This window comes from Saccopteryx bilineata, chromosome 7 (assembly GCF_036850765.1).
Source record: "Saccopteryx bilineata isolate mSacBil1 chromosome 7, mSacBil1_pri_phased_curated, whole genome shotgun sequence".
In the NCBI taxonomy this organism is placed as follows: Eukaryota; Metazoa; Chordata; class Mammalia; order Chiroptera; family Emballonuridae; genus Saccopteryx; species Saccopteryx bilineata.
The window spans coordinates 88,467,193-88,488,102 of NC_089496.1; the positions used below are offsets into that span (position 1 = coordinate 88,467,193).

The 20,910-nt window shown below is 55.3% G+C and overlaps 1 protein-coding gene across 3 annotated transcripts; it reads right to left on the minus strand.

The window, feature by feature from the left end:
• Nucleotide 1: 1 nt before the first annotated feature.
• On the minus strand, nucleotides 2-20,788 carry PDZD7 (PDZ domain containing 7). 3 transcript variants are annotated; one of them, XM_066238191.1, is made up of 17 exons: nucleotides 20,725-20,788; nucleotides 19,861-20,093; nucleotides 15,035-15,175; nucleotides 14,535-14,709; nucleotides 13,854-14,030; nucleotides 13,426-13,573; nucleotides 11,811-11,871; nucleotides 11,011-11,418; nucleotides 10,331-10,528; nucleotides 8,044-8,091; nucleotides 7,289-7,464; nucleotides 3,274-3,365; nucleotides 3,048-3,139; nucleotides 2,825-2,896; nucleotides 1,703-2,311; nucleotides 1,298-1,398; nucleotides 2-906 (listed from the first exon to the last, which is right to left on the minus strand). In XM_066238191.1, exons 2-17 carry the CDS (start codon nucleotides 20,081-20,083, stop codon nucleotides 691-693), a joined length of 2,937 nt encoding a protein of 978 aa, XP_066094288.1. In that variant the 5' UTR covers nucleotides 20,084-20,093; nucleotides 20,725-20,788; the 3' UTR covers nucleotides 2-690. The 3 variants fall into 3 exon arrangements, 1 of the variants encoding a protein (XP_066094288.1); XR_010726503.1 differs by lacking the exons at nucleotides 2-906; nucleotides 1,298-1,398; nucleotides 1,703-2,311; ... (1 more) ...; nucleotides 3,048-3,139; nucleotides 3,274-3,365 and adding an exon at nucleotides 8,412-8,505 and having other exon boundaries at nucleotides 7,448-7,464; XR_010726502.1 differs by lacking the exons at nucleotides 2-906; nucleotides 1,298-1,398; nucleotides 1,703-2,311; ... (1 more) ...; nucleotides 3,048-3,139; nucleotides 3,274-3,365 and adding an exon at nucleotides 8,412-8,505 and having other exon boundaries at nucleotides 7,448-7,464; nucleotides 8,044-8,094.
• Between the last annotated feature and the right edge of the window lie 122 nt (nucleotides 20,789-20,910).

A 20,910-nucleotide genomic window follows, 5' to 3' on the forward strand; every position in this document is an offset into this window, starting at 1 on the left:
GCTGTCCCCTACCCCTCGCAGAGGTCCTAGGGGGAGAAAGTGAGCTGGGAAAGGACAAATAGTCACAAGTCTGAGGCTAGTGGACCACAACATGAAGTGGCCTCCAGGGGTTTGAGAAGCTTCCTGCTGTCCCTGCACAGGACACTGCTTGAGGGCTGGATCTGAGAGTCTGTGTCCCTCAGGAATTGGGAGAATCAAAGGGGGCGTCATGAGACAGTGCCCACCGATCCCAAGCTCCAGACCTTGGGTTTCTTAACCCCTTCCTGTCTTGGGAGGTCAGGAGCAGTGACTGGGTGACAGGCTGCCAGTAGCACCTTGTCCTTGACACCAAGTTTGCCTGGAAAGGGCAGAGCCTTAGTGACAGCTGCAGAGGGAAGGAATCGGAGACTCTGAGCCACCAGGATGGAGCTCCGGGAGTGAGCGAGGCCGAGGCCGGCAGGAGTGGGAGCTCCCCAGCTGGGTTAGTGGGCGAGGCCCAGGGGAGAGCAGGAGGACTCCAGGGACAGTGGGAGGACCTGAAGTCAATGGGAAGGGTCCTGGGATAGGTGGGGAGAGGGGTTGGGAATCGAGCATTGGACAAGGGCTGGGCAGGGGGTCAGCTGGCAAAGACTGACGTCAGTGGGAGAGTCTGGGCGTTGTTGGGAAGGGTACTGAGAGATTCTGGCAGCCAGTGGGAGGACCATCCAGGGGTCAGCGGGCAGGGGAATGGTCAGCAGGAGGGAGCCGATGGGTGAGAGCCAATGAGTCGGAGGGTAAGGGTGGGGGGCCAGGCCCAGGGACCCTGACCACAAGCTCCATGGGCTCCCGAGCCTTGTTTCGATAAGCCCGGCGGATGGTGTCCACTGCTCGCTGGTGGGTCACCTGCTCCAGGCTCTCTCCATCCACTGCCACTAGCTCAAAGCCAGCCTAGGACAGGAGTGGGAGAGTCACAGCCCTCCCTCCTCAGGTCACCCCTGACTCCAGCATTCAACCTCTCACCTCCCTCAGCCAGGACACTCCTCACTGGGTGGAGGGGATGGACAATGGGACATTTGTGCCTGGAGCTATTGGGGGCTGGGTGGGACACAGACAATGGCCCTTTGTCCCTTGGGGCAAGGAGTGGAACAGGATGGGCCGCCCTCAAGCCCAGGCTGGCATGAGGGGACAGATTTTTCCCTGGGCTTGCTCATCCTGCCAGCCTGACACCCTCCCACGGCCTGCTCTCAACACGCCTGGCTGGCCGATGAGCGTGTCCCAGCCTGCCTGGGCCAGAACACGCACTGGGCCAAGGGAGCAGGTCCGAGTGGGCTCCACCCACCTGCAGGGCCCCACTGAGGAAGGCAGCCCCCCCGGGGAAAATCTTTTCTATCTTCACCATGGGCTGCACCTTGGACTCGATCCCCCCTGAGATGCTGATGCCTAGAGAAAGTGAGAAACGGGGTGAGAGTGGCCACGCCCCTGAAACCCAGAGCTCCCAGGACCGGCCCAGGGCCCCATCCCCAAATCTGGGCACCCAACTCTTCCCAAACTTTAATTTTGTTACTATTCAATCCTCAACTCCAAAATCCTCTAGATCCTAAAGCCTACAAATCGAGACCCCCAGCTACCCCAATACCCAGGTTCTTTTCCTAGGCCCAGGCCCTAGTCACATCCCCAAACCAAACCCACCAACCTTACCCAGACCCAAGAGCCCCTGGCCAGGCCCAGTCCCACCTGCACTCACCCAAGGACTGTTTCATCTTGGACAGCGTGACTGTCCTCAGCTCCCCACTAGGGGCCTTCGTGGTGGCTGCGTGCTCGTGCTCAAGTGTCCTTCCAGTCCCGTTCTCGGAGAGCCCTTGACTGCCCCCTGCCTTGGCTACGTGCCCATCCAGAGGTTGTGGCAGAGAGGGCCTGGCCTTCCGAGGCTTGTGGTAGCGCCCGTTGGCCATGCTGGTGGTGAGGATAGGCCCCGGGGACGGAGAACGCCTGCGTCCAGGGGACTTGCCACGGCCCTGGCTGCGGCTGCGGCTGCGGCTCTGGGCCGGGCCCTGGCTCTGGCCCTGGCCCTGGTGAGGGTCTTCTCGGGTTAGGGGTTCTGTCAGCAGCCAGTTAGGCCTCGGGGGCCGGGGAGCAACAGGGGGTGGCTGGGGAGGGGGTGTGCAGGCGCTCCGGCGTGGGACAAAGGCATCTACTGGCACGTCTTGGAGAGGGGGGATCCCTTTATGAGGGTGGCGGGGGGCAGAGGCTCCGAGGGAGACCTGGAGGTTCCCCAGCCGCTCCCTCAGCTCCCTGTCCTCCTCCTCCTCGGAGAAGCCATTCAGAGGCAGCAGGTAGAAGCCTCCACGGCTGTCTGGGGAAGAGGGCCAAGGTCAGGCTTCCCCTCCTCTCCAGCCCAGACCACCTGGCCAGAGCCCAGCTCTCACCTTTGTTCCCGCAGGGCCTTGGAGACCCAGGCCTGGGTCTGTGCAGGCCCCACGCAGCATTCCCTGCAGGGAGGGACACAGCCCATGCTCCACTGTAATAGTATTTTAATACTTTCTATTGTAATAAAGTTTTATTTTAATGTGTCTAGGAAAAAGTATGACTCACACACCAAACTGGTTATTTCTCGGAGATTATTGCATGGAATGAGGCTAGATTTAAAAAGCAAGTGGGTTTAAAACCAATTATTCGGTAAATAATAGTGGTGAGTGGATGTGACGGAAGTGGTTCTGCTGGAGGATGGCCTCCCATCGGGGAACCACACATACCTCTGAAACCACGACACCCCACAGTCCCTGGGGCAGGGACCAAAGAAGGCCTGTTTTCCCTTCCCCAGTTCCCCTCAGTGTGCCCGTCCCTGGGCTCGGGGACTGTGACTGACCAGGCACAGGGGTGATGAGGTGACGCTTGGGTGGTGTGTCTTGCCGGGCTGGTCGCAAAGCAGGAGGCCGTACTGGTTGGAGAGAAGAGGTCAGCGGCAGGGCCCTGCTTCCAGGCTCCCTGATGGACACAGCTGAGAGGGTGTTGACCCCTTTCCACTGGGTAGGCCACCCCCACCCCCACCTGGGGTTCCGGGTCCACAAGTCCTGCCCCCAGCCGCTGACCTGCGCGGCTCCTGAGGGCCTCCAAAGCCTCCAGCTCCACAGGCATCACCATGCTGTCGAAGCGGCCCAGGTCTGTGGGGGCCACCACACTTCTGGGAGGAGGAGAGGGGGTGGGTGAGGGGCTCCGTTCTGGAGGTACCCAGGGTGGGGCTTCAGCCCTGGGGAGAGTGGGGGTGGCGTCAGGGATCCCCTTCCTGCCCGAACCCCTCCCACAGCCCCCTCCCACCTGATGTCCCGCAGCAGCAGCAGCTTTGCGGGCCTGTCCAGAATGGCCAGCAGGGGCCTCACCAGGTCCTCCACGCCACCCTCGTGCACGTACTGCGGAGAGGGCACCACCGGTCAGACAGCAGCAGCGGCTTCTGGAGCTGGCGAGGGGCAATGCCCGGCATGGCGGGGCCCCATGTTTGGGAAAGGCTCTCCCCATCCCAAGCCTGTCCACAGGATGTCTTCTTAGTGACTAGGTAAAGGCCTGCACCAACTATAACAGACTTGTAATCGCGACAACAGCAATGACAGCTTCAGGACGGGGACACCTGTCTCTTATTTAGCAAACACCCTGAGCGATGACATTATTTATTCCTGGTTTGCAGATGAGGAAACAGGCTCAGAGAAAAGGACTTTGCCGGCTCTGGCCGGTTGGCTCAGCGGTAGAGCGATGGCCTGGTGTGCGGGGGACCCGGGTTCGATTCCCGGCCAGGGCACATAGGAGAAGCGCCCATTTGCTTCTCCACCTCCCCTCCTTCCTCTCTGTCTCTCTCTTCCCCTCCCGCAGCTGAGGCTCCATTGGAGCAAAGATGGCCCAGGCGCTGGGGATGGCTCCTTGGCCTCTGCCCCGGGCGCTAGAGTGGTTCTGGTCGCAGCAGAGCAACTCCCCAGAGGGGCAGAGCATCGCCCCCTGGTGGGCAGAGCGTCGCCCCTGGTGGGCGTGCCAGGTGGATCCCGGTCGGGCGCATGCGGGAGTCTGTCTGACTGTCTCTCCCCGTTTCCAGCTTCGGAAAAATACAAAAAAAAAAAAGGACTTTGCCAAGGCCACACAGATAAGGAAGTATGAAGAGGGACTGAAACCAGAGAGGTCCAGCTCTTGCCTACTCTGTGCAGGAAAAGGATGTGCAGAGAGTGGACTCTCCTCCCCACCCCCACCTTCCAAGCAGAAGGAAGGAATCTGAACCAAACACTAGGCTGTGGGCCTCACTGGCCCAACATTTGCACACAGACCTACAAATTAGGCTTTGTTCAGGGCTGGAATGAGGACCTTGGGGAAGGAAGGGGTGGCCCTACAGAAAGCCTCCCCAGTCAGTACTCAGGGTGGTGGAGGCCTTTCTGACTGGCACTGCCAGGATGCCACCAGTCACACCCCACCTAAGCAGACCAACTGGCAAACTGAACACTGGGCGCCAACCTACTGGGTGGCATACTGCCCCCTTGTGGTTAAAGGGAGGCAGTACTGATCCAAGGACAGAAACACAGAGCACCCTGTTCGGTCAAGTGGGAGCACAATAATGAAGACCCTGTTCCAGATCTTCAAAGACTCAGTCTAGTGGGAACGAGGGGCAGAATGAGCCACGTGCCCCAATGTGCTACAAATCACTGACAAAGGGAGTCTCAGAGGAGGGTGGGAAGATCAAAGCAGGCTTCATGGAAGCAGTGGCATTTCCACTCTTTTTGTTTGTTGTTTTCTTTTTATTTATTCATTTTAGAGAGGAGAGAGAGAGTGAGAGAGAGAGAGACACGTAGAAAGAGAAGAGGGGAGGAGCAGGAAGCATCAACTCCCAAATGTGCTTTGACCAGACAAGTGCAGGGTTTCGAACCGGCGACCTCAGCGTTCCAGGTCGACGCTTTATCCACTGCGCCACCACAGGTCAGGCCATTATTTCCATTCTTAAGGATGAATTCAGGCATCAGCATGAAAGTTGTGAGGAAAGTGCTCTGAAGGTGATGTGGAATAGCAGGTGGAGAGAAGTTTAAGTTGATCGTGGGTTACATAAAGGTTCCTCGTGTAGGCTGAGCAGATTGTGATTACAGTGTGAGCAGTGCCCCTAGGGTTGTGCAATTCATAACCTGTATAAACTGATGTGGTGACCAGGGGAAGATGACGACATGGCGATGTGGTGACTGGAAAAGCTGAGGTTAGTGGGTTGAAGAGTCAAATCAGGGACGGCCTTAGGCCCTGACCAGTTGGCCCAGCAGTAGAGCATCGGCCTGGCGTGTGGAAGTCCTGGGTTCGGTTCCCAGCCAGGGCACACAGGAGAAGCGCCCCTCTGCTTCTCCACCCTTCCCCCCTCTCCTTTTTCTCTATCTCTCTCTTCCCCTCCCACAGCCAAAGCTTCACTGGAGCAAAGTTGGCCGGGGCCCTGAGGATGGCTCCATGGCCTCTGCCTCAGGCGCTGGAATGACTCCAGTTGCAATGGAGCAACGCCGCAGATGGGCATGCTGGGTGCATCCCGGTCGGGTGCATGCGGAAGTCTGCCTCCCTGCTTCTCACTTCAGAAAAATACAAAAAATAAAATAAAGTAAAATATAATAAAATAAAATAAAAATCAGGGAGGGCCTTAAATGTGAGAATAAGGAACTTGTACTCTAGTCTGTCAAAGAGAGCACAAGAGGGATTGGGGAGTGTAAAGTGATCAGAGAGGTGGTTTCTAATGCCTGGCTGCCATGGAGTAGGGGTTCAGGGCTGCACATCAGAATCACTGAGCTAATCTTTCCTGCCATCTCAGAGGGTCTAATCTCTTGCTGTGGGTAGGGCTTGGGTCAGGTTTGTGTGGTATTCAGAGCTCCCCAGGTGCCGTGGGGACAACAGAGAGGCGTCCTGGCTTGGGTGGGGTGAGAGGAGCTGAGGGAAGAGGGGAATAAAGAAACAGACACAGAGCCCCACCAAGTGGCCATAGCGCAGAGTTACAGGCTTACAGAAGCTGATACACACAGCCCCACTTAGCGCTAAGAGCGAGTATGGCACTTGAGTTTAGCCCAAAGACCCTTAGCTGCCCACAACATGCACCTGACAACTCAGCGCCCTATTGTAAACCAAGCCTCAGTATAGGGCAGCGGTTCTCATAATATGTATTTTCCGATGGCTTTAGGCGACCCCTGTGTTTTGGTCGTTCGACCCCCGCCGGGGTCGCGACCCACAGGTTGAGAACCGCTGGTATAGGGATCACCACATCTGTCTCCAGGTGACATATACATGCCTGTTAGCCAGACACCTGTACGCTCACACAGACATACAACACAGCCCCACCCTGACCATGATGAGAGAGTGGCGGGGAGCCACAAACCAGATTGTCCTTGCACATAGACTCACATGTGCATGAGCGCAGATTTATTACAGGGAATCCATCTCAGAAACTTGGAGGCTCTTGAGACAGCGGGAAGCCCTATACTGGAGCGGGCCTTCCAGTCCTCCTGGAGGAGGTAACCTGTGCCTCCTGTAGTCTCCCCAACATACAGGCTACAAAGATCCCCTCAAATCTAATCTCTATCCCATCCTGACCCTTCTAGTCTGTTTGAAGTGGAAGGGAACAGAGAACCACTGTGTAGGTGTCAGGGAGGTTTGGGCAGTGTGTGTGTGGTGGGAAGGACAAGGGATTACTTACTTTTGCCAGGCCTGTTGGCTGACCCAGGAGAAAAGGAAGTAGGTGGACGGGCTGGAGTTTAGAGAAGAGAAGCGGATGTCTGCAGGGACTCATGTTCCCCAACTCATTACCTGTCGGACTCCTTCGCTCAGCTTAAATACCAAAGGCCCTCCCAGGTCATATCTAATTTGTGCCTCTTGGGTTATTTATTTTATTTTAGAAAGAGGAGAGAGAGAGAGAGAAAGGGGCAGGGAGGAGCAAAAAGTATCAACCTGTAGTAGTTGCTTCTCTCTGACATGTGCCTTGTCCGGGCAAGCCCAGGGTTTTAAACTGATGACCTCGGCATTCCAGGTCAATGCTTTATCCACTGTGCCACCACAGGTCAGGCCTTGGTTATTTTCTTATGTTCCTTTTCTTCACAGTACTTTACATTATTTGTCACTATGGATGTTTAAAGTCTAGTTATTGTCTACCTCCCCTTTTTTGTGTGAGCTCAGTGTGTGTGTCTGTGTGTATGTGTGTGCGTGACAAGGGTGATTTCTGCCTTTAATGACCACTGCCTCACAGTGTTGAGCCCAGATACTGGTCAGGAGACAGTAATCTGAATGAATGAGGGACTGGGTGACTGAGTGACCATGTGCTGGGGCAGGGGGTGGGCTGGAGGCTTACCCGGGAGCAATGGCGGGTGACAGCCAGCACCTCATCGTCAGTCAGCAGCCGGCGAGCCAGGTCCTGAATGAGGGGCCGTCGGCTCTCCCAGGCCTGCACTTGCTCATCCACACTGGGCAGCTGGCTGGAGGGGCTCCCAGACCTGGCAGAGAGCACGGCCCGGCCCCTCTCCCGGTCTGCAGGGCAGGAGCAAAGCGGTATGATGAAGGAGCCTGGACCCATCAGGGGAGGAAGGGGGGCTTCCCTAAATGGGGGTTAGACCCCAGGACAGGCTGGCTGAGAGGCCCAGGTGCCTAGACAGAGTCCCAGCCTCACCCAGGTGCTCGCCACCGTGGTCTCCCATAGTGATCTGCCCACCTAGGGAGCTCCACCCCAGGCTCCTTCCTCAGCCCCCCAACACAGATCTCTGTTCCGCCTGTTTCTCAATGGAGTCCTGGCCTAATGGCCTGTGGGCCCCCTGAACATGCACTGTCATGCTGCTCTGGTCCCCACTGCAGTTCTTACACGGGTTTCCTCATTTCCCCCAAATATGTGTCTGGAAGTCCCAACTGAAGCTCCCTGGTCCACAAAATGACCCCCAATACCCACCCACAACCCTATCCTTCGTAGTCCAGTTCTTTTAGCTGCCCGCTCTATGCACCTCCCTATCTGCCCGATCCCCCATGTTTAACCTCAACTGAGTCTAGCCCAAAGCCCCTTAGCTGCCCCCCAACATGCACGCCCTCACAGGCCTTAGTAAAAGATGCACGCATTACCGCGCCTCAGCCTCCAGGTGACAAACTTCTGCACAGGGCCCACTCCGCCTGCTGAGAAGAGAAAAAGCTCAGCAGCAGGCTCTGGGCCTGTCTGAAAATGGGGGTTGGTGGGCTAGGACTAGCTGGACCACTGGTTGGAGTGAAGAGTTCAGCCTGAAGGAAATGGGATGAGGAGGCAAGAGACCAGGCAGGTCATGGGGGTCTTGAAGGCCATACTCAGGCCGAGGACTTGTTCAAAGGCAATGGCGACTCAGTGAAGGTTTTGGGATCAAGAGAGGGTGCAGTCTGAACTCTGCTTACAGGGATTTATTTGGAAGTAAATGTATGAAGGCAAGAACTCCAGGGACAAAGTGTGGGGGAACACCTACCTTCAGGGGACAAAGAAAAAAAGGACAGCCTTTGAAAGAGAGAGCGGAGTGGCCAGAGAGGCAGAAGGAGAACCAGGAGAGCAGGTCCCAGAGGCTGTGGAAAGAAAGACGGGTCATAGGAGGCATGGGCTCAGGAAGGGGGCTGGCCTGCCCTTATTTGTTGTTGTGGGTTTTTTTTGTATTTTTCTGAAGCCAGAAACGGGAGAGACAGTCAGACTCCCACATGCGCCCGACCGGGATCCACCCCGCACGCCCACCAGGGGGCGACGCTCTGCCCACCAGGGGGCGATGCTCTGCCCCTCCGGGGCATCTCTCTGTTGAGACCAGAGCCCCTCTAGCGCCTGGGGCAGAGGCCATCTCTGTCGCGACCAGAGCCACTCTAGCGCCTGGGGCAGAGGCCAAGGAGCCATTCCCAGCGCTCGGGCCATCTTTGCTCCAATGGAGCCTTGCCTGCCCTTATGTGAAGGAATTGTTTCCCCCATGGGACTGCTACCTTGAGATCCAAGGGAGGGACAGGGCCCACCCATGCTCTGGTTGTTTTTGCCTACCCAGCATCTACTCTTCCTTCTGGAACAGCACCTTGATGTCACCTGGGGATCCCCATTCTCAGTGCAGGTCCCCCAGGGGGGGCGCATGACCCTGGCTGGTTGATGAAAGCCCCTCTCTCCCATGTCACAGTGATTTGTTGGGCATGTGATCCCAGCAAGCCAATGAGCCTGGAACTTCAGCTGGGACTATTTAAGGAGAAGCCCTCTTTTCCTTGTGTTGCTAAGCAACAGTGGCCATTTTAGCTCAAGTGGGTAAGGCCTGCACGGTAATGAAGCCAACTGGGGAAGGGGAACTGAGAGATGAGCGGGGCAAATGTCTAATGAGATTGTTTAAATTCTTAGACCCAGCTTAAACCAGTAGCTGAGCCAAGAAGTGCTTTGTGAAGCTAGTTTGGGTTGAGTTTCTGCCCCAGCCAACTCCAAGAGTCAACTCATCTACTCTTTTTTTTTTTATTTACAGAGACAGAGAGAGAGTCAGAGAGAGGAATAGATAGGGAGAAACAGACAGGAATGGAGAGAGATGAGAAGCATCAATCATTAGTTTTTCGTTGTGACACCTTAGTTGTTCATTGATTGCTTTCTCATATGTGCCTTGACCGTGGGGCTACAGCAGACTGAGTAACCCCTTGCTCGAGCCAGCGACCTTGAGTCCAAGCTGGTGAGTTTTGCTTAAACCAGATGAGCTCGTGCTCAAGCTGGCGACCTCGGGGTCTTGAACCTGGGTCCTCCACATGCCAGTCTGATGCTCTATCCACTGCACCACCACCTGGTCTCAGACCAACTCATCCACTCTTGGTCCAGTCGCTGAACCTCACATGGGAGCTAAGAGGCCCTCTGTGAGGGTCCTTAGGGAGCCCCAGGGTGAGTGAAGCCTGCCTAGGCCCTTCTGCCTGGGCCCTGATCTAGAAGTGGCCTTAATCAAAGATGGTTCTAAAACTGGTTAGGGCCGGCAGAGCTCTGGCCAGGAAAGGCGAAGCCAAATATTCTAAGAAAAGAGTGCCCTCCCCTCCTCTCAGCACCAAGAGCGCGGGCATTGGACTCAAGCTCTTCCACTTCTTTCTGTTCTGTATTCCTATCAGTTTTCCCTTCTGTAAAATGGGGAGAGAAAGCACTATAAATTTGCTTAATGACCGCTACATTTTCTGGGCACAAGGAACATGGCAGACAATGTCCTAAGTGATGAACAGACACTTATTCATTTATTCCTCACTATTCCTAAAGCTATAGGCACTATTGTTTAGATTTGACTCATGAGGAAGCTGAGACTCGCAGGGTGGAGGGGTAACTCACAGCTAGTGAGAGGCAGAGTGGGGCTGAATGCCAAAGTGGACTTTTCTCCTGTCCTCTCTGCCTGAGCAGCCCAGCACTTACCTTTCTCCATGTCCAGGCGAGGACGGGCCTTGGCCGGGCTCCCTCTCTCCAGCGTCCAGGCCTCTCTACCCCCGTCCCCAGGCAGCCGCCCTTGCCGCCCTCCCTTGAAGAAGAGGTTCATGAGTGTCTTGGAGCGCTGCAGGGCCCCCTTCTCCCCGGAGGACCCCGACTTCTCCTTCTTCCGTTGCTTCTTCTCCTCTGCAGACACGAGGGAGCACCCAGGGGGCTGGAAGGGTGGCAGAAGGGAAGGACCAGGGACAGGGGTGTGGGGAGGGGCAGAGAGAAAGAGAGTAGGGGGGCAGACAGGGTCTGCAGCTGTGGGGGGGTGGGAGGGATGCGGGCAGGGTAGGGGTCCTCCTCCAAAGTTTTACCTCTACAGCTACAGCTATGTGAAGAATCCATGCGGGCCGGGGTGTGTGGTGTGTGTGTGTGTGTGTGTGTGTGTAGGCACTTGTTTAGGGCTTTTGGGGGGCCCAGAGCTGCCTGGAGCTGGGACTGAAGGTGGGTTTGGGGTCTGTACTAATTTTAAAAAGAGACCAGCTCAGGGTCTGAATATATTCTGGCTCTGAGGCTGGGTCAAGGCCTGGGGCAGAGCGAGGCTTGGGGCCCAAGAAAGGGCCTAAGAGAGGTTTTGGACCAAGGGCTTTGAAGAGAGCAGCAGCCACCCCTCCCACACGTACCCCACAAGGTCAGGTGGCTCTGGGAGCGAGTGATGGGGGGCCGGGGTCGGCTGAGGGCCAGCAGCAGAGCTGTCTTAGGGGACTCAGAGAGAGCAGAGTCAAGGCGATGGGTGGGCAAGGGTCCATCGGAGCGGATGGCTGTGTCCCTGAGGATGACTGTGGGTCGCACGCTACACCAGGTCTCCACTCGGCCCCCCACGTCGGGATCTGTCTGCATAGCTGTGTCTGCCCGTCCCCAGCCAGGACCGCGGCTGCCGGGCTCCTCAGGCCCCAGGCAGACATCCATGCGGTCAGAGGGCAGAGAGCTGGAGCCCTCGGCCGAGCTGTAGGGGACGCTGGAGGCATAGGAGGAGACACTGGAGCTGCTCTCGGAGGCCTGGGACAGCTGCTGCAGCACCCCGTTGCTCACTGCGGGCAGAGGGGAAGGCACGGGCGTCTCAGGGGTCTGACCAGACTGATCAGAGTCCTGCCGGTCTCGCAGACCACCCTGGGTTTGGGGGTCTAGGGAATATCCGGCAGCAGCCAAGGTCTGAACTCAGCATCCTGCCAGCAGGATGAGACCTTGGGAAAGTCACTTCTCTTCCGTCCAACCCCCTGGGACTCCAGACCCTAGGAGAGCCTGCCATGGAACCTGCAGCTTCTCAGAGAGCCCAGAAACAGCTCTGGGCAGTGGGAAAGTCTGGACAGTGTGAAAATCCCAGTAAGATCTTGGTCCTCTGCCCATTTATTCTTCATAGCTTCTAGTCCCACCCTCGGGCCTCAGCCCTTTCCCTTCAACCTTGGGGACCTGAGCCACTTACATCGGTCCAGCCAGCAGTACTCAGAAACCATCTCCTTGTAGGCAGGGTACCGGCCAGTCTCCTGGGGAGGGCATGGAGGGCATGGGGAGTGGGTCGGAAGGGAGAGTAAGAATGGAGAGTGAGCCTGACCAGGCGGTGGCGCAGTGGATAGAGCGTCAGACTGGGATGAGGAAGGACCCAGGTTCGAGACCCCAGGATAGCCAGTTTGAGCGCGGGCTCATCTGGTTTGAGCAAAAAAGCTCACTAGCTTGGACCCAAGGTCACTGGCTTGAGCGGGGGGTTACTCGGTCTGCTGAAGGCCCATGGTCATGGCACATATGAGAAAGCAATCAATGAACAACTAAGGTGTCACAACAAAAAACTGATGATTGATGCTTCTCATCTCTCTCCGTTCTTGTCTGTCTGTCCCTATCTATTCCTCTCTCTGACTCACTCTCTGTCCCTGTAAAAAAATTAAAAAAAAAAAAAAAAAAAAGAATGGAGAGTGATGGGACAGGAGTAAACTTTTCAACCCTATCACTCTCCTTCCTCATGCTCTAGCCATATGGGCCACTTTACTTCTGAATATGCCAAATTCCTCTATACCTCAGGACCTTTGCACTTGCTGTTTCTAATTGGATTCTCTTTCTTCAGCTCATCTTGTGGCTAGTTCCTTCTCCCTCTTCAGGTGTCACCTCCTCAGAGAAACCTAATCTGACCCCCCTCCCAGCTAGAAGGGTCTTCCTAAATTGCTTTATGCCATCTCTGTGTTAATTTTCTTATAGCATTTGTCACAATGTGCATGTGTCTAGTTTAATTGCCCATCTCCCCACCTCACCACCTGGTAGAAGAGACCTTGTCTTAGTCACTGTTGTATTCTCAGTACCTGGCATAGTGGCCATTATATAATAGGTACTTAAAAATATTGAATGAATGGATGAATGAATGAGGGGTAGAGTGGGAATACGGAGGAGCATTTGGGATCATTTGAGAGGAAGAAAAAGGATACATAGAATGTGAGAGAGGTGGGAAATAGAGGTGGTGAGGTGGGGAATGGTAGAGGAGGCTCCCAATGGTGAAACGGGTGAAAGTCTTGGACAAGAGAAGGGAGAATGGGGGAGCAGGGGCTGGGATGAGATGCTAGGGAGAGGCATCACTTCCTCCAGGGACCAGAGTGAAAAAGACCTGATCCTCAGCAAGTGTGAGACCCACATGAATAATGGATCCAGCTACCTCTCTTGAAACCCAATCTCTGGCCCCAGCCTAGCCCTTCCTGCCCTGTACCCTGAGGATGCCCACCACCTAGGTCCTACCCAAAGCCGTAGCTACCATTCACCCTTCTGAGAGGGACATTATTTTTCCTTTTAGTCCTTGGCCTCCACCGCTCATAAGAGGGGGCACTGCCCTAGACATTGGCCTGCTACTGACCAGCTGAGTAATTCACTGGGTCCTCAGTTACTTTGCCTCTCTGAACCTCAGTTTCTTCCTCTACGAAATGAGAACAATGCCTGCCCTACCTCTCATGTGGCTGTGAAAAGGTCAAATTGCAGTGCAATGGGTGTAATTAGGCACTAGAGTGCTCGAGGAAGTCCTTCCCTCAGTCTGGCGTCTCCCTCGTTCCCACGGTTCTGCGCACCTTGATGGTCAACATGATGTGCGTCTGGCCCTTCAGCACCTCCACGGCCTGGCTGTGGCTGATGTCGTCAAACCTGACCCCGTTGGCTGCCAGGACCTGGTCTCCCACCTTGATGCCATTCTCCTCGGCCAGCCCACCATGGTCCACTCTAGGGTCAGGCAGGCAGCAGTCTGGTAGGCCCCTTGGCCTGCCCTCCCACCCCATCCCAGGCTTTCTTCACTTGGATGCAGGGATGCCCCAGGCATTTCACCCTCCTCCTGGTGACCCCCGCCCTCCTCTGCAGATCCCACCCCCACCGAGGCCCTCATTGGAACATGTGGCTGGCCACACCCCACTTGCTGGCCTATATCCCCAGGTCCCAGCCCAGGTCAGCTCCAACCCCCATTCCCTAGCCTATCCGTTTCGTTCGTTCCCTGTCCAGCCCTCACTTGGACACGTAGATGCCCAGGCCAAACTCCTTGCCCCCGCGGATGTTGAAGCCCAGGCAGAAGTCGTCGGAGGTCGTGTAGAGGTGAACGATGCGCCGCACACCGTCCTCTGAGCTGCTGTCCGATGGCGCTGAGCTGCACTTCTCCACTACCAGCTGCCGATTCACCACGTCCACCCTGGGGCCGCAGCAGGGAGCCTCAGCCTGGGCCCCCATCTGCCACCGCCCACCCCCTCCTCTCAGCAACCTCCACAATTGCACGACAAAGGTGGGGTTGCCTTTGGGGAACTTCCCACTCCTGAGATCTTCAGTGGGACTTAGATGAATCAAATCTGGGAAGTCATCCTAATCCCTTTTTCCTGAGCAGCTACAGCATGCTCGGCCCTTCTCGAGTCCTCATAGGCCCACAAGGAAGAGGTGCTTTTCCTATCTTAAACTCACAACAGCAGCAGCAGCATAGGGGTCAGGGCCTGGGGTAGCAGATCCTAGGGAGGGGGGCTGAGGGAGAGACGCGGCCTTTCTTCATTTCAAGGTCAGGCCTTAGGATCCCTGCGTGTCCAGCCCCAGGGGGTGGGAGAAGCAGAAGCCATACTAGCCAGGCCTGTGCAGAGCCCTGTGCCCTCTGCCTATCCTGCCATGGCTTTGGGTGGGGGTGCCGGGTGGGCAGGGCAGGCCCTCTCACCACGTGGTCTTCTCCTTGGAGAACTTGATGCCCGGCACACGGCCCATGCGTCTCACCATCATATGCAGGCGGCTGCTGCCCGTCAGGACCTTCACGGCGCTGCCCATGGTGGTGCTCTCCAGGCTCAGCCCATTCACCTCCGTGATCTTGTCCCCCACGCACAGGCCAGCCCGCTCTGCACCAGGGGAGAGGGGTGGCGGCATGGGCCCCTTGGGAGAAATCCCTCAGCGTGAGGCTGAGCCCCCATCAGACCAGGCTACGTGGGGTAAAACTTTCCCCCGAAATTGGTGGTCCCAGGCAGGGTCTGAGTGTCCCATATTAGACTAGGGACCTGCCCAGTAGACCACTCTGCCCTGGGAGGAGGTCCTGTCTCCCCACCAGATCAAGACCTCCAAAGCCGAGGACCCTTCCTCCCATCCCTGACAATAGCACCTCTGTACCCCACTGACGTGGGGTCACACACCTCTCCCTGGGACCTTCCCCTGGGGGTCCCTGCTCACCTGCACTGCTCCCCTCCTCCACCTTGCTGACGAAGATGCCCAGGCCGTGCTCAGAGCCGCCCCGCACACTGAAACCCAGCCTCCCTGCCGGACTCTTCTCCACCCGGACTGCGTGTATGATGTCGCTCTCATCACTGTTGGCTGTGGAGGTGGGAACACAGGCATGACTCCCATGCCAATCTGGGCACAGTGAACCCTGAGGTTCCCCAACTTGGGGCCTGCAAAAGCTGGGTTGCTGGGCACAGGCATCGAGACCGAAACAGGCATGGGGGGAGGCAGCCAATTTCTGAGTTTCCTCTGAGTGATTTTGAGACTATGGACTAGGGAGAGGACAGAAGCAGACAGGCAGGATAGGACTCCATGTGAAGAGAGTCCTCTTTCCCTTGTAATATAGAGGTGTGTGTGCAAGTGTGTGTGTGTATGTGTGCATCTAATCCTTGGTAAGCTTCTCATGCCCACAGGCCTGGGATAGGCCAAATACCTAAAAATCTTGGTACTCTCGGGTCAGATGGATAGAAATGAGTTCAAGAACCTTTTCTATGAGGCACAGTTGAGGGAGTCTGGGCTCCTCAGCTTGCACTGGAAATGAATATGTTGGCTCTATCTTCAAATAGTTAAAGAGCCATTCTGTAAAAGGAATTACATATTTTTGACTGTGCAACCCAGAGGGCAGAACAAAGGCCACATAGTACAGTTATATGGAGGCTCGCTGAGCCAAGGAAAACTTTCTAAAACTTTCAGCTGTCAGGCCATGGAATGAGTTTTCCAGGAGAAAGAATGAGTTTCTCATTTTGGGAGGTATACAAGCTGACACTTAGTCAATTCCTGTCTAGAGTGTTGTGGAAGGATCCCTGAGGCACCTTCTATCTCTTAGACTCTGTGATTCTGGAGGTAAGGGCTACCTAACTATATAAAGAGAGAAACCCAAAGCAACACCATGTTGCAGTATGTGCCCAGTTCATGGGAAAGTCAAAGGACGAGGGTCCTTAGGGGCTGGAGCTGTCTGAGGTTTCCTGGAGGACTAAGATGGACAGAATTTGGATGGGTGGAGGAGAAAAGAAAGACACTGATGAAGGGATGGCATGAGCAAAGGCTCAGAGGTGAGTCCCTGAGGAGGCCCTTGTGGTTGGAGAAAAGTGAGAAAACTGGAGGAGGGGTAAACTGGGCCCCAGGTGAGAAGGTGAGATTTCTTTCTGGGCAAGGCTTACTCCGGAAGAAATCAATCTCTCTCAATCTCTCTTCCTCTCTCTCTCACACACAGACACACACACACACTTCTATTCTGTTTGAGCTGAGAAACCAGCTTACAATGCACGATCAGGGCATCTCAGAAGAAATCAATCCCCAAGGGCAGCCTGTGGCAGGGATGCTACAGAACAGAGACCTGGGGATCCTGGGGCTTCCTGGCTGAGTTTGTCTGCACAGGTCTGGGGACCTTTTCATCCCAACCAAGGAGACTTTTGATCTCCCATCCCCAACCCCTTTCTCCTCAGTCCATTCCTGGGGCCTCCCTAGGGCTCTGGACCAGGGGGATGCTAGATCCGAGTGTTTGAGCCTGAGAGTTTGGGCATCTGAGGATGGAATCTTCTCTCCCTCGACGGCCATAGCCCAGACCCCTGACCTTTCCATTCTCTACACAGTGGCCAGAGTCAGCCTTTATAATAGATCATGCCCTTCCCCTGATTAAAAACTTCAGTTTCTGCCTGTTCTTCTAGAAGGAAACCCACACTCCTCCCATGCCCAGTAAGGTCCTTCATGAGCTTTCCTCTGCCTACCACTCTCTCTTCACTGCTGGCTTTCATCTCTAGCCTCCCTGAGCTCTGGCCACACCGACCTCTTTCCCATTTCCCTCGTGTGCCGGTCCTTTCAGTGTTTCCTCAGCCTGAGATGCTCTTGCCTAGACCTTCAGAAAGTCAGCTGCTATTCCTCAGGCCTTCCTGACTCAGACACCACTTTCTCAGAGAAGCCTTCCTGGACTACTCTACCTAGGAGAGCCCCTTTCTTCCTTCAGGGGGTCTCTGTGGGAGTGGTCCTCAAAGCGTGCTCCCCAGACCAGCAGCATCAGCAGCACTTGGGAGCTTACTAAAAATATGAATTCTTACGCTTTATCCCAGACTCACTGAATCAGAAGTTCTGGGTATAGGAGCCAACAATCTGTCTTTTAACACATCCCCAGGCAATTCTACAGTTTGAGACGCAATGTTATATTATCTGAATCAGTCCCTTCAAGATTCTTGCCATCTTTTCTCATTATTTGTATAATATTTATTATCTGTCTCCTCTCATGGTAAGCTTAAGCATGGTAGAAATTTTGTAGTTTTTCCCCACCAATGTATTCCCAGTATGTTGCTCAGTACTTGGTATTTGCTAAGTAATTTTAAATAAATAAAAGAATAAGTGGATAGATGAATGAATGGATGAATGGGCAAATAAATGAACTAGAAAAGTGAGGAGAGTTCTTGGCTGGTTTGCTCAGTGGATAGAGCATTGTTCCGGCCTATGGATGGCCTGGGTTTGATTCCTGGTCAGGATACACAGGAGACGTGATCACTTGCTTCTTCCCCTCAGCCTCTCCCCCTTCTCTCCCTCTTTCCCCTCTCATGCAGCCCCAGGAAATGAGGATAGCTCCCTTGGGGTACATTAGCCTTAGGCACTAAAAATAGTTTAGTACTTGAGCATCGGCCCCAGATGGGTTTGCCAGGTGGATCCCAGTTGGGGTGCATGTGGGAGTCTGCCTCACTATCTCCCCTCTTCTCACCCCCCATAAAAAGAAAGTAAAAAGAAAGGGCTGGTTTGGCTTAAAGATAATGTATTTTCTCTGCGACCCACTGAGTTTGAGGAGCTGGTGGGACTTCATGGGGGTGATGTGAGTAGTAGTGTTCCCCTTCCCACTGTGTCTCCCTTATCAGTTACTTTAAGCCCCTGAGTGGTCTAAATAATATGAGGAGGAATTCTAAGCTATGAGTTGGGAAATATTTGTGCACAGGCAGAGGAAAATATTCTGAGCTCAGTGGCTGCCAGCCCAAACAGGCTAGGGGCCAGCTGGTCAGAGTAGTGCCCATTGGACATGGTGTGTCTGGTATGTGAGGGGGTGTATGTGGCATATGAGGGGGAGGTATAGCACACACAGTTCAGTTCTTTTTTAAAAATATATTGATTGATTTTAATTATTTTTTAAATTTTATTTATTCATTTTTAGAGAGGAGAGAGAGAGTGAGAGAGAGAGTCAGAGAGGGAGAAGGGGGAGGAGCTGGAAGCATCAACTCCCATATGTGCCTTGACCAGGCAAGCCCAGGGTTTCAAACCAGCGACCTCAGCATTTCCAGGTCGATGCTTTATTGATTGATTTTAGAGAGAGGGAGAGAGAGAGACAGACAGACAGACAGAAACATCAATCTGTTCCTGTATGTGCCCTGACCAGGGATTGAACTGGCAACCTTTGCATCTGGACAGTGCTCTAACCAACCGAGCTATTAGGCCAGGGCTAGCAGTACAATGAGAATTACAAAAGCAGTGCTGCAGTGCCCCCTCCCCCCTCCATGTCTTGTAGCTCCTCTGGGAACTTCTGCTCCATGACCAGAATGACAGTGGTGACCCTCAACAGTGCCCTGCTGCTCACCCTAGGGTGAGACCAAGTGTGTGGATGATGGGGGTGAGTGGCTGGACTACTGGTGGAGAAAGCATGATGCCTGAGCAACCTGCTCTACTCTTGCCCCAGAGGCCCAGTAGAAAAGCAGAGATGCCCAGCTGAGGGAGAGGGGAGGAGCGGGATCTGAAAAGTCCAGTCTGGGATTCAGCCAGGGCTTTCTGCTGGCTGAGAGACAGGACGGGAGCTAGAAATATTCATCTGGTCTTGTCCACAGAAGGCTCAGGCCCAGGGGGCTCCCACTTCCCCGCTGTCATTCAACGTTCTGTTTTGCTCATCTACTCTGTCGCCTTACACCTGTCACTGCAGCCAGGCTGTCTCTTAAGTGCCTGCCCTATTGTGCTCCATGCTTTCTACTTCCATCCTTTGTCTGTGATACCTCCACCACATCACCAGCTGCTCTCACTACTGTCTCCAAGCCCGGCTACACTGTTAATTTCTGAAAATGAAGATTGAGCCCTACTTCTCTCTAGGTTCCTTGCAGCACCTAACTAGGGCTGGCACAGAATGCGTGTGCGATGAAATGGTATTAAGTATCTACATAAGCTTAGGTCTCCCCCTCCTTCAGGGCCCAGCTCTGGCGCCCTCCCTGACCCTCCACCTTCCTCTTCTCCCCACTCGTCTAAACTATCTTCTGTTACTCTATCATCATTTCCTTCCTTTTGCATGTGAAGCCTTTCATTCTGTCTGCCCAACTGAGCACTGATACCTCACAGCTCAACACAGAGCTGCTCACGCAATAGGCTTGTTGATGGAGCATGCACTCCAGCCTGCACACTCCCCGAAGGCATGCACAAATGGGTTTGGACAAAAGTAGAGTACATGAAATGGAGGGGCCAATTCAACACATTGCCAGCTCATCTGAGAACTAGCATCTCTCTCTCTCTCTCTCTCTCTCTCTCTCTCTCTCTCACACACACACACACACACACACGCACCTTTCCCTGTCACCATGCCCTATTTCCCACCTCTGACCTCTCTACAATTCTGGAGCCCTAAGGGATTGGCCTGAAGGAGAAGGAAAGTAGATGAAGAGTGTATGGGTTCCCAAAAGCCCTTCCACCCTTAAGACTCCCATTTTTTAGTTCCGCCACCCATGTTGGCTCTGCCTCCTACTTAGTGCAGTATGGCCTCTCCCCCCACCCTCTGCTCTGGTCCTGCGGATGGGCCCCGCCCCTACCTTCGATGGGGGAGTTGATGAGGATGACACGGCCCATGGGTGACGAGGCTCGGATTCCGCGGGGGGGCCCATTCAGCAGCCGCTGTTGCTTCCTCAGCAGGTATCGCGTTGCGGTGCCTGAGTCGCTGCCCAGGTGGCCTCGGGAGGAGAGGGAGCTCAGAGAGCCCGAGCTTACGTCTCCAAGGCCCAGCGGGTCAAAACCCACTGCGAAACCGTGCGCCATGGCGGCTAGACTACAGGTCCAGAAGGAACCTGTTAGCCCGCAAGAGGTGGGCCCTGCATGCCTTAGGCCCCCTCATCTCTCCCACCCCTGGCCAGAGAACTGCCCAGTCCAGGCACCAGCGTGGGCTTTTGGAGCTATTCATACAAGGCAGATGGGAACCTCTCCACCCCTCAGTCCTGCTCTCAGCTGAGTCACCTACTCGGTCCTCAGTCCTCATTAGAGGCTGAGCCAGTGGAGAAGATGAGATTACTGCAGGCCTGCGGCTTCGAGGGGTGTGAGAGAAACTGCGGCCAGGACAGTTCACCGCACACCTTTCCTGTGCACGGGGGTAGGGCCTTGGGTGCTCAGGCCAAGGTCAGGGCTTCAGGACCTGGGACAGCTGCAGCCAAAGACCGCAGACATTCCTCGGGCCCCAGAGACCCGCCAAGCCTCAGGCCGCTCTCTTCTCCGTACCCTCTCCTCTCCCGTCTGAAAAGGTTGTGTGACCCTCTCCTAGGCGTGGGGGTAAAACCTGCTGCCGGGAGCCTCACAACATCCCGCACAGACCCCGGGCCAAGTCCCCCAGAGCAGATCATAGCACCCCACCCCCGTCCGGTCCTCCCGGCCCCCCACCTCTCGGTCTCAGCCCCGGCCCACCTCACCTGCTTGTGTGCGCGGCGGCCGCCGGCCCTGCCCGCCCGCGGGCGTGAGCGGCTGCAGCAGCAGGGGACCCCGCCCACGCCTCCCGGAGGCGGCAGGATCATCGCCGGCCTGCGCAGCTCTGCGCTGCCATTGGATGAGCGGGCCGCCAGTCACTCTCCCTCCTGCCACCTCCTTGGGCACCCAGG